The following is a 12549-nucleotide window of genomic DNA, read 5'->3' as shown; positions in this document are numbered from 1 at the left end:
CGGTGGATACACCCATCATTGGAGTAATCAGAATGGAGATGGGTATAAGGATACGTTGCTGTTGATCTTTGTACCTTGAAACCCCTCTCTCTCTCTCTCATCTTCCCTTCGACCTCACTTCATTCCCTTTAAACCTTTTTGGTACCAAATCATTCCCACATGAGAATCTGCCCCCTGGGAAGGCCATCCACCAATGCGTGCATCACAGAAAAGCCTCGGTAGAAATTCTGTGGAGATCTTTCAACCTCGACGATTTTACCACCATAGAATGGTCCAGGATATTACCACAGATAAAATAAGCAGATTGCATGTTAATCCCAGTAAAAATTGTTGTCAGCAAAGATTTAATTAGCTTGAATGTAAATTCTTACCAGCAAGGCATCAGTTTTTAAGATCTAATAAGACACTTTAACTTGTATTTTAAGACTAATAATAACAACATAAGAAGCTTTGAAGGTCTTCCTTCAATTGCACGCTTAAATCCCTCGCTTCAACTGTTTGACTTGAAAAAAATGATTAGCTTGGAGTCTGAAACTGCTCAGAAATATGATAATCCTCTGTTTACTTCCATGAATTCGGGCCTTCTCCTCATAATTCCTGGAATATAATAGGCTTACCTAATTGGAAGCATAGATCGACATGCTCTCCTGAAGCAGTTGTCGTCTATATGTGGTCCATAAAAGGGCATAAGGAGGTTCATATGGACATGTAAAGTTATGGCAAAACCATCTTCTCATCCCCTATTCACAAAGGACACCTATTTTCTCCCAGTTTTCTTTCCTTAATATCAGTATCATCTCTTACTAACACTCTCCGTGAATGTGTCGTCCTCTTTTCGGTCGCTTAATATTTATGTGGAGGACAAATAGATTTAATCAGGGATACTTGGATTTCACTGTGTCATAGTACATGAAGTACTGTAGTGAAGTGACTAGTTGGACAGTCGTCCTTCCTGCAGCTCTATCTCATGGCCATTAGACTGTAAAGGCAGCAGCCTTGCTTAGCCATCTGACCACCATCTAGCTCGAAAGCTAGCATAAGATATAGAGAGAGAGAGAGAGAGAGAGAGAGAGAGAGAAGGGGCTTCTTCCCATTGACGATCTTTGCATTGATCTTGTGCTTTTTGGAAGAGTTCTCCTTGCGAGTGATTAGTGCAAAGTCTTCTTAATTTCTGGTAAGGGTTCTCAGTAGATTGCCTGGGAACTCAACACAGGGAGATGGGAAAGGAAAGAAAAAGCCACAACCATGTCCCTTCTCGGAACACATCACCACTGGGTGGCGTAGGTCTGATATTGTGAAGCATCTGCCAGTGGGAGCTCATTCCTTTTTGCTTGGTTTAAATGATCTTGTTTGTTCTCCTCTTGTGCTGGGCGATTGGTTTGTGTCCTCCATGAGGGTTCTGAGCAGCTAGGAAATCCAACCGTCTAGCCATGCTCTCTTGCGATTGAGCTTCGTTCGGAATCCCTTGCGGTGGTAGGAGACAATGAAACCCATGAGCGGCAGCAACAACAACAGCAACAACTGGTTGGGTTTCTCTCTCTTCACACACATGAATATGGAGGTGCCTGCGGAGCCACATCATCACCAAGACCATGCCAGCCATCATCGCCAAACACAACCCGCTGCCGCCGCCGCTTCGTCTGCAGTACCATGCAGCATCTTCCTATCGCCGCAGGTAAACAACTCTAGGATATGCTACGGGATGGAAGGCCCGAACGGAGGACTTTACTCTCAGCTATCTGTCATGCCACTGAAGTCTGATGGGTCTCTGTGCATCATGGAAGCTCTCAGCAGATCCCAGCAGCAAGGTTTGCCCAACGCTCTTCGCATATATATAGTTTCTTCAAGAAAACATTCCAAAAACGCTTGTCATGGTTCTTATTCGTATCTCAATGCGATGAAGCATTGGTGCCATCTCCATCACCAAAGCTGGAGGACTTTCTTGGCGGCGGACCACACATGGGGATCCATCACCAGTTTGGGAACAATGGCAGGGCAGCAATGGCGTTAAGCTTAGACAACACACACTACAGCAAAGAATCCGAGACCGAGGGCAACAGAAACCACTCTCTGGACCATCTCCGCAGACAACAGATTCAAGCGCAACAGCAACAGCAATTCTACTTCCAGCCATTGCAAGAAGGAATGTGCTCCGGGCTGACGAGCCATGAAATGTATGAGGCCACGATGGGGGAAGGATCAACGGCATACGAAGGGATTCCCAGCCTGAAAAGTTGGGTGGACAGGCACTACAATGGTTGCGGAAACGCGTTGTGCGAGGAAGGAGGCCTCGGAACCGGCCCTGTCGGTGCAATGGGTTATGGGGAGCTGCAGTCTCTGAGCTTGTCCATGAGCCCTGGATCTCAGTCCAGCTGCATCACAGCTCCACTGCACATCGCCACTGCCGCTCCAACTGAGTGCATGGATTTAGATGCGCCAAAAAAGAGAGGGAACGGCAAAGGGGGCCAGAAGCAACCGGTTCACAGGAAATCCATCGACACATTTGGGCAGAGAACATCTCAGTATAGAGGTGTTACAAGGTCAGTAGGCCTATAGTCGTGAAAACCTTCCGCCACCGTCCTCCTTACTATTTTTTGTTTGATTTTTCTGATGTGTTTCTGCAAACTTTACATGCTTGTTGACATGAATCGAGTAAGTGTGTTCCTCATGATCATCTTTTTCTAGCAAAAGTTTATGATGATTCCTTTACATGTGATTCATGCATCAGGCATCGGTGGACTGGTAGATACGAAGCACATCTTTGGGACAACACTTGCAAGCAAGAAGGTCAGACAAGGAAAGGAAAGCAAGGTGAGCTGAGTCAATAAAATCTGCTTATTTCTCTTAATGCTGAAGATTCAACTAAGCTAAACTAACTACAAAACGATGAATTATTGTTGGTCATGTTCTTGGTCTGGGAGAATGTCATAACCATTATGCTTTCCTGCAGTTTATCTTGGTACGCTTTCCTTGAACTCATATTCTCTGTTTCTATTCCCTCCTTTCTACTTCGAACTTGTACATGATTTAGCTCAAGTTTATCATCTCGCACCTCAAACTCTCAGGGGGGTATGACATGGAGGAGAAAGCTGCTCGAGCGTATGACTTGGCTGCATTAAAGTATTGGGGGCCATCAACACATATCAACTTCCCGGTATGATTCATGAGTTCAAATCTTCTTGAGACTTGCAATACTGTGACATTGAGTACTGGCAATGGATTGGTTTTCGTGTAGTTGGAGAGCTACCAAGAAGAGCTCGAAGAAATGAAGAACATGACCAGGCAAGAGTACGTTGCCCACTTGAGAAGGTGCGAATCTCCTTTCTTCCATTTCATACACCGATTCCGAGTGGTGTTCGTCAAGGGCTTCATTTCTTTGCATCGATCGGACTACAGGAACAGCACTGGGTTCTCACGAGGGGCTTCCATGTACCGAGGAGTCACAAGGTTACTTCAGCTCTTAGAGATCAAGCATCAACCCTTGCTATCTTTGTAACTAACATTTCTCTTCAGGCACCACCAACACGGAAGGTGGCAAGCTCGAATTGGTAGGGTTGCCGGGAACAAAGATCTGTACCTCGGAACCTTCAGTAAGTTTGCTGCCAAGTTTACAGTTTGAAGTAAAAGCCTATAGCTTTCACATAAATACTTGGTTTTGTTTATGCTGGCCTCCTGTCATGCTCTGCCTTATAAGAGTTGCCAAAGCTTCTGTGAGCTGTTGTACAAGTTAAAACTTAAAAGAGTAGATCACGTAATTGCAGGCCTCTGTTGTACAAGAAAGTTATTAGCATATCAAGAAGCCTTGAGGAATGCTGTTAATAAGACTTTGTTTGATTGATTTAGTCTACAGAGCAAAAGTAAGAACCATATATAGTTTGGCCTTCGAAGATTTGTTTAGCTATGTACATGGATTAATAAGATCCCTGTTCTCACATAAGCATGCAGCCCTGGTTCTCAGCAGTGAGATGGAACTTTCAGGTACACAAGAAGAAGCTGCCGAAGCCTATGACATCGCTGCAATCAAATTTCGTGGGGTAAATGCAGTCACCAACTTTGACATAACCAGATACGACGTCGACAAGATAATGGCTAGCAGCACACTGTTATCGGGAGAGCTGGCGAGGAGAACCAAGGTTAATGACGCAGGAAAAGAACCAACCCCAGAACAAAGTGGCTGCAAAGATCTTGTGGAAGAAAACAGTAGCAGTGGTTCGGGTTGGAAGATGGACTTCCGTTCGGCTCAGCAAGCTCCGCCTTCATCAGAATCGCATGATCCCAAGTCCCTGGGAGGCGGTGGCGACTACAGGAGCCCCATGGAGTTCTCACCTGTTCTTCATGGTCTGGTTGTGGAAAGCTTGAGTCCAGCGCAAGGGCTGCGTGATTTGGAGAAGATAGGGAACTGCCACGCAGCAAACCCAGCATCAACGATGGCCACCGTGGGCTGCTCCCCGGAAGAGGGTCATCATGATGGGACTGGTTTCTCATTGATGTATGGCAAGGCATCACCAAAGTTCACTGGTTCTACCACCATAAGTTCTTGGGTTCCACCTGCTCAGCTCAGGCCAACGATATCCATGTCTCAGATGCCAGTTTTTGCTGCATGGGGTGATGCTTAATCTTACTGTTGCGATGGTGTAGCATTGGAAGCTGATGAAGGAGAACCTCGATAGAGAGAGAAACAGAGAGACGTGGCAGATGCAGAAAACGAAGAGACTGGTAGTGGGTGACGAGATGGTTAGAACAGGCTTTTAACATGTCAGTAGGTTAGGTCTTTCTCTTTCTAACTCTGGGGCCATTTTGGAGGAGAACACTGCCAAACACAGTGGGGCTTCAGGGTTAGAGAGAATGATGTCATTGTATGAAATGATGTTTAGTTAGTCAACAAGAAAGAAAAGTTGGATTTCTTACGGCGGTGCAGTGCCAACTTTTTGACCACCATCGCTGACCCTCTCTCCTCTCACTGCTCCCTGTGCTAAAACCTTCATCTGTGTGTTCTGCTTTCGATACATTGATCGTCCCACATTGATGATTGTGAGAACTCGGTGAACTATTATCGAGGAAAACCAACGTAATTCATACAGATATGTTCTCTTTTACCACTTTCCCGGGCATATTTCTTTACCATCATAATTCATACACATATATACTTGATTGTTCATTTCAGCAAGGCTTCCAGCAGCTTGCGATTTTGTTATTGAATGTCTAATAGGTTGCTTGCTGCCTGAAGTGACAGAAAGAAGATAAGACGGTCGAAAGTTCTCCTGCTCAGGTGAGTAATAACCTGCCAAGAAGAAACCAAACTACTCTCATGTCATCCGGAAACATAATAATAGTGATAGCAACAGAAAAGGCCTCTCCTAGTCCTTGGAGCTCTCTGTATCTTCCTTCCAAGGACCAGATGGGTCATCTCGACCAGCTGTGGGACGACACCTTTTGTCGCTGGGCATCCGCCCCCCGGAAAGGTCCGCAAGTGCAACTCCTCCTCCTCCTCCTCCTCGCTGCTGCTTCTGCCGCCGCCGCCACTGGCAGCGTTGTTCAGGTCACCCGCAGCATCACCATCCTGCGGACCACGTCCTCCTCGCCTCGCGCGTTAGTTGCTCCTCCCCTTTCTCTTCTTGAGGATTCCCGAAGACCCAAGAAGGCGAGCGGAGCTGACAAGGAGTTTTTTTCCGCTTGTTTGAACTGCTACTTCTGCACACCTAAGTTCGTTAATACCAAACGACCCCCAAACTCCTCGATTCTCCTTCCCTCCCGCGCTTCGTCTCTCCGTCATGCGCAGGAAACGTAGGCATCCCCGTCTTTACTCCTCACTGTTGCGTGCAAGTCGATCGGCGACCCTCTCCGCCTCTCTTTTTCTTCCGGCAGTACCTCCTCCTCCTCCTCTCCGCCTTCTGTCGCTCTTAGCCCTTGCCCTTCCGCACTGATATGAAGTCTCCATTTTCTCCAATGACATCATTATCATTTGTCCACATGCATCTTTGGAATTACATGACGGCATTCCTCCATGCATTTGACTGAGAACAGACTGCTATAGGATTTCATGTGGCGCATGGCAGATCTTGGATAAGAAAACAATGAAAGCCTACCTTTTTCATGTTTCTCTTTCGATCGAGTGATGTATAGCTTCACAATGAAATCATCGTTCAATTGAGGGTTGCATGAAAAAGCTGAATAACAACTTCAACGAGCTAAACAAAAATACAAATAGCAATATAACTGACACTGCATTGAGGGTCGATTGATTCCAAGGTTGCCTCATCTAGCTGCACCTAAGAAGGAATGGTTGAAAGGAGAAGGAAAGAAACTTAAACCTATCTGATATGGACTGTTCAAAGTTTTAAAAGTGGATTGGAGATAAAAGCTTATCGACAAGAGTTATCTTTGTTGGAATTAAACTTGTTCAAATGTCATAAAAAGGTTCATTGCATCAAGAGGGAGATTCATTGCATCAAGAAGAAAAAATGAATTAAAAGTCTATAAAAGAATAAGTCAAATTGGTTATTGGTTCTTGAAAGGGTTTCTTGAAAGAGAATGATTCATCTTGAATATAATTAATATAATGTATCTTTGGGACTATATAAACCCCATATGTTGGGTCATGAGTCAAATAGAGTTTCTGAAATTGTAAAAGTGTTTTTCTTAAAAGAAATATAGAAGATTGAAAGCTTGTCATACTCTTCCTCTGTTTGATATCTCTATCCCCTCTTCCTATCAACATCAACATTTGGTATCAGATCATAGGTTAAGCTATGACTTCTTCCTCAAGTGCCATCCAACTCCAGATCCCCAGATTGACAAAAGAAAATTATGACATATGGTGTATCCAGATGAAGGTTCTTCTAGGCTCCCAAGATGTATGAGAGTTTGTAGAAGATGGATTTACTGAACCAAGTCCAGCAGAAGAAGGAGCAATGAATGCAGAAGGAAGAAAACAACTCAAAGAAAGAAGGAAGCAGGAGAAAAAGGCTTTGTTCACAATCTACCAAGGCCTTGATGATACAATGTTCGAGATCATCGCTCCAGCAAATACTTCAAAGGAGGCTTGGGAAATACTTCAAAAAGCATTCGGTGGTGTTGATAAGGTAAAGAAACTTCGTCTACAAGTTTTACGAGCCGAGTTTGAAAAACTATAACAAGGTACTTATGAAACTATTTCTGATTACTTCTTAAAAATCATTTTTATTGTTCATCAAATGAGACGAAATGGTGAACAAGTAAATGATCAGAGAGTAATAGAAAAAATATTGAGATCTCTAGATCCGAAATTTGATTTTATTGTTATTGCGATTGAAGAATCTAAAGATTTGGAAAAAATGTCTTTAGAAGAACTTATGGGTTCCCTTCAAGTTCATGAACAAAGGATTACAAAAAGAGGAGAAGAAAAAACTATGGAGCAAGCACTACAAGCTAAGTTTGCTCTTGAAAATAAAAGAGAATCAAATTCTCAAAGAGGAAGAGGACGAGGACAAAGAGGAAGAGGAGGCAGAAATCAGACCAATTAAGAATCTCCAAACAGTGAAGATGTTGGAGAAAATTATAGCCAAAGAGGTCGAGGTTATGGTCGAGGACGTGGCCGAGGCCGTGGATGTGACAAAAACTCTAAAAGGTCTGAAATACAATGCTATGTTTGCAAAAGGTATGGACATTACTCTTATGAATGTTATTATAATCCTAACAATCAAGGTGATAAGGCAAATTTTGTTGAGGAAGAAAAGAAGGAAAATCAAGTTTTGCTAATGAGTTATGAAAATTTGAAAAATGATCAGTCTATGACATGGTATTTAGATACAGGAGCCTCAAATCACATGTGTGGCATCAAAGAGCTATTTTCAGAAATGGATGCAAGTTATTCCGGGAATATTACATTTGGTGATTTGTCTCAAAGACCAGTAAGAGGCAAAGGTAAAATTCTCCTTGAACTTAATAATGGCAAGGAATTATGCATTTCAGATGTTTATTATGTTCCTGATATGAAAAATAATATTCTAAGCTTGGGACAATTACTTGAAAAAGGTTATGATATTGAGATGAAAGATATGGCTCTCTCAATTCGTGACAAGAATAAAACATTGATATCACATGTGAAAATGGCAAGGAATAGAATGTTTCCTCTACATTTGAGTATTTTTGATCAATCAAATTATTTTAAAGCTGATATTGAGGATATTTCTTTAGATATGCTCATTTAAATTTTGAGGTTTTGAAACTTCTAGAAAAGTATAATATGGTGACAGGAATGCCAAAAATTGATCGCCCAGCAAAACTATGTGAAGTATGTGTCATTGGTAAACAAGAAAGAAAGTCTTTCAAAGTGAGAAGAACAAAAAGAGCATGGCATCGACTCGATCTGGTGCACTCGGATGTTTGTGGCCCTATCAATCCAGTAACACTTGGAGGAAGCAGGTATTTTCTTACATTTATTGATGATCATAGTGGCAAAACTTGGGTTTACATGTTAAAAGAAAAGAAAGAAGTTTTAAGTAAATTCAAAGAATTTAAGGATTTGGTTGAAAGACAAAGTTGTTGTAAGATTAAATATTTAAGAAAAGATAGAGGTGGTGAATATATATCAAATGAATTTGAAAGTTTTTGTAGAAATAATGGAATTCTACATCAATTCACCATGCCATACACACCTCAACAAAATGGAGTCTCGGAAAGAAAAAAATAGGACTATCCTTAATATGGTCCGATGCATGTTAAAGGAAAGAAAAATTCCGAAAGAATTTTGGGGTGATGCTGTTGCTTGTGCAGTTTATTTGCTTAACAGGTTTCCGACAAAGCGAATTGGTAATGTTACACCAGAAGAAGCATGGAGCTTACAAAAACCAAGAGTTGATCACTTAAGGATTTTTGGAAGTGTTGCCTTTGCCAAGATACCAGAAGAAAAGAGAACGAAATTGGAGGATAAAAGCCAAAAATGTATTTTGTTAGGTTATCCAGAGAATTCTAGTGGTTACAAACTCTACAATCCTATCACAAATAAAGTTGTGATGTCAAGAGATGTTGAGTTTGATGAACAACATATTTGGAATTGGAAAAGTGATGAGCAGCATAAGAAAGCTATAGTTTCAGAAGAGATGATACAATACAAGCAAGCACCGAAGTGGCTTTGTCAGAATCATCACCTAGATCAGCTAGGTCACATGATTCAAGAAGTCCAATTATAAGAAGGACAAGACCGATTCATGACCTATATGATATGACTCGAAGGATTGATACTAACAATGATGAACTTTCTTTATTTTATCTTTTTGCAGGATATGATCCATTAACCTTCGAAGAAACTTATAGAGATGAAAATTGGCGACAAGCTATGAATGAAGAGATTCATGCCATTAACAAAAATAATACATGGGAGCTTACTACACTTCCAGAAGACTACCAAGCTATCGGTGTTAAGTGGATCTTCAAAACAAAAAGAAATGCAAAAGGAGAGGTGGAGAAATACAAGGCCAGATTGGTTGCGAAGGAATATAAACAACAATATGGGATTGATTATGAAGAAGTATTTGCGCTAGTTGCTCGATTGGAGACAGTAAGATTACTTATCTCTCTAGCAGCTCCAATGAAATAGAAGATTTTACAAATGGATGTCAAATCAGCATTTCTTAATGGAGTTCTTGAAGAAGAGGTATATATTCAACAACCCCTTGGTTTTATTATTCAGGAACAAGAAGACAAAGTATACAAGTTAAAGAGAGCTCTTTATGGGCTTAAACAAGCCCCACGAGCATGGAATTCTCGAATAGATGCTTATTTTATTCAAAATAATTTTTCTAAATGTCCACATGAACATGCTCTCTATACGAAATCTAACTCTAATGGAGATATCTTGTTTGTATGCCTATACGTAGATGATTTAATATTTATAGGCAATAGTAGCTCCATGATTAAAGATTTTAAGAACTCTATGAAAAAGGAGTTTGAGATGACCGACTTGGGCTTAATGACTTATTTCCTTGGTATCGAAGTTATCCAAGATAATGGAGGAATTTTTATCTCACAAGAAAATTATGCAAAGGAGGTTTTAAAGAAGTTTTTCATGGAAGATTGTCATCCTACATATACACCTGTTGAATATGGCACCAAGTTGACCAAGGAAGGTGAAGGTAAATACATTAATCCAACTTATTATAAAAGTCTAGTTGGATGTTTAAGGTATTTGACATGCACTCGACCTGATATACTATTTGGAGTTGGTTTAATAAGTAGATTTATGGAAGTTCCAAAGACATCTCATTTAAATATCGCTAAAAGAATTATACGATATATTAAAGGAACAATTGAGTATGGAATGTTCTATTCATCATCTAAAAAGTTGGAGCTCATTGGATATAGTGACAGTGATTGGGCCGGGAGCTACGATGATCGGAAGAGTACAACTGGATTTGTATTTTATTTTGGTGAAGCTACATTCACTTGGTCTTCAAAAAAGCAACGAATCGTTGCTCTATCAAGTTGTGAAGCAGAATATATAGCAGCTTCTTCTAGTGTTTGTCATGCAATCTGGCTAAGAAGATTACTCCAAGAACTTTATATGCCACAGGAGAAGTCAACCAAGATTTATGTTGATAACAAATCAGCTATTGCCTTAGCCAAGAATCCAGTCTATCATGAAAGATTGAAGCATATCGATACAAGATTTCATTTCATAAGAGTTCATATCAAAAATAAAGAAGTGGAGATACATCATGTCAAGACAAGTGAACAAGTGGCTGATATACTTACAAAACCTCTCAAATTTGAAATATTTCAACAACTTCGAAAGAAACTTGGCATGCTAGATAGAACAAGTTTAAGGGGGGAGAATGTTGGAATTAAACTTGTTCAAATGTCATAAAAAGATTCATTGCATCAAGAGGGAGATTCATTACATCAAGAAGAAAAAATAGATTAAAAGTCTATAGAAGAATAAGTCAAATTAGTTATTGGTTCTTGAAAGGGTTTTTTGAAAGAGAATGATTCATCTTGAATATAATTAATATAATGTATCTTTGGGGACTATATAAACCCCATATGTTAGGTCATGAGTCAAATAGAGTTTCTGAAATTGTAAAAGTATTTTTTGAGAGAAATATAGAAGATTGAAGCTTTTCCTACTCTTCCTATCAACATCAACAATCTTTGTATATTGAGATGGAGATGTACTCGGTTGTGAATATGAAAAACCCAAAGGGATTTGAACTATCAAAGTTAGCCAAAAAGCCAAGTATAGTGAGAGATTAAGGAAAGATTATGGACGAATATACTATCATCGAAAAGAAGATTACTACTATAAGACTGATGCGACGGGGGCATCTGTTTAAGCCGTGGCCTCGGGGCCGTCGCGACTCGGTTCGGGTGTCCGGATGTTGGGGATCTCGGGCTCCGTCCCTTGGGGTCTCCCGAAGGCCGAGCACGGTGGTTCGGGTCGGGAGGTCGGGTCGGCAGGTCGGGTCGGCAGAAAGCTCCGCCGCAGCGCCGGGAAGAGTGGTTCGGGTCGGGAGGTCGGGTCGGCGGCAGGTCGGGTCGGGTTGGCAGGAAGCTCCGCCGCAGCGCCTCGAAGAGTCGACCCCCTCTGGCACCTGCACAAAGGTCGGGCCGAGGCGCTCGACCCGACCCCTCCGACGGCCAAGTTAGCGATGTGGAGAGGGTTTTGGAGGAAGAGATGCCTTCATACAAGTGTTGTGTGTGAGTTCGTCCCCCCCTCTCCCCTTTAGCATGCGAGGGTATTTATAAGGAAGCTTACTGTGCCTGATGTGCCCCCTTGCAGGGGCAGGTAGCGTCTGACACTGGCGTTGGCGTGGCGTGGGAGACCGAGCCTGGGCAGAATGTTTAATGTGCCTCGGTCGACGTTCCGATCCGTTTGACCAAGTGCTGAGGCGTGATGCGTCATCTGGGACAGGTGACGTTAGCTCCAGTCTTGTTGCCATTATTTCCCTCATCAAAGACAAAAAGAGCAAAAGCCAAGTTCAATAAGGTGATTCACTAAAGAAGTTGGTAAAATAGAGTTTCCATATCTTTAATTTTAGATTCAATAGGAGTTGAATCGTCAAACTGTGAGTGAAAGCTATGACAAGGGACGGACGATCAAACCTAGTTCAAGTCTACTCCGATTCGACTCACCTAAATTTGAGTTATACTTTGATTCAAGTTACATATGATTGACTCAAAACTAAGTTTGACTGACCTAAAGACTTCGAGAATTCAATCTCATTTAGACTTAAATTATAAGAAGAGTTGAACTCTGATTGAGAGTCCTACTGTAATTAATAGTCTTATTAGGAGTCTTCCAAATCTAATTAGGAGTCTATGCTACATATCATTAGAAACCAACAACACCACAAAAATAAAAATAACAAGTGACAACCCTCAATCAATATGAGTCATAGCCTAGAGAAGGGAATAGCCAACCCTAGAATAGGAAAGAAAGCTAGAGATAGTAGTAAACTATTGTCTTAAGATGTCATTGCTTATGCGCGAGAAGTCTCATCTTTTTTTTTGGCTCATGAAGTCCTTTCATAAATCCAGTTTATATCTCTTTTTTAAGTAGATATCTATATTTTT

General features: G+C 41.4%; 1 protein-coding gene across 1 annotated transcript; it reads left to right on the top strand.

Moving 5' to 3' along the window:
* The first annotated feature begins 1355 nt into the window (after positions 1 to 1355).
* Positions 1356 to 4755, top strand: LOC135645531 (AP2-like ethylene-responsive transcription factor ANT). Its single transcript, XM_065164010.1, has 9 exons — positions 1356 to 1808; positions 1904 to 2540; positions 2729 to 2811; positions 2951 to 2959; positions 3066 to 3154; positions 3236 to 3309; positions 3397 to 3447; positions 3514 to 3590; positions 3979 to 4755. The coding sequence occupies exons 1-9, from the start codon at positions 1484 to 1486 to the stop codon at positions 4614 to 4616; spliced, it is 1983 nt and encodes a 660-aa protein (XP_065020082.1). The 5' UTR covers positions 1356 to 1483; the 3' UTR covers positions 4617 to 4755.
* Positions 4756 to 12549: the final 7794 nt, after the last annotated feature.

The sequence above is a fragment of the Musa acuminata genome, chromosome BXJ3-8 (genome assembly GCF_036884655.1).
Source record: "Musa acuminata AAA Group cultivar baxijiao chromosome BXJ3-8, Cavendish_Baxijiao_AAA, whole genome shotgun sequence".
In the NCBI taxonomy this organism is placed as follows: Eukaryota; Viridiplantae; Streptophyta; class Magnoliopsida; order Zingiberales; family Musaceae; genus Musa; species Musa acuminata.
The sequence above is the reverse complement of the archived record's forward strand: the minus strand, read 5'-3'. Positions and strand labels throughout refer to the sequence as shown.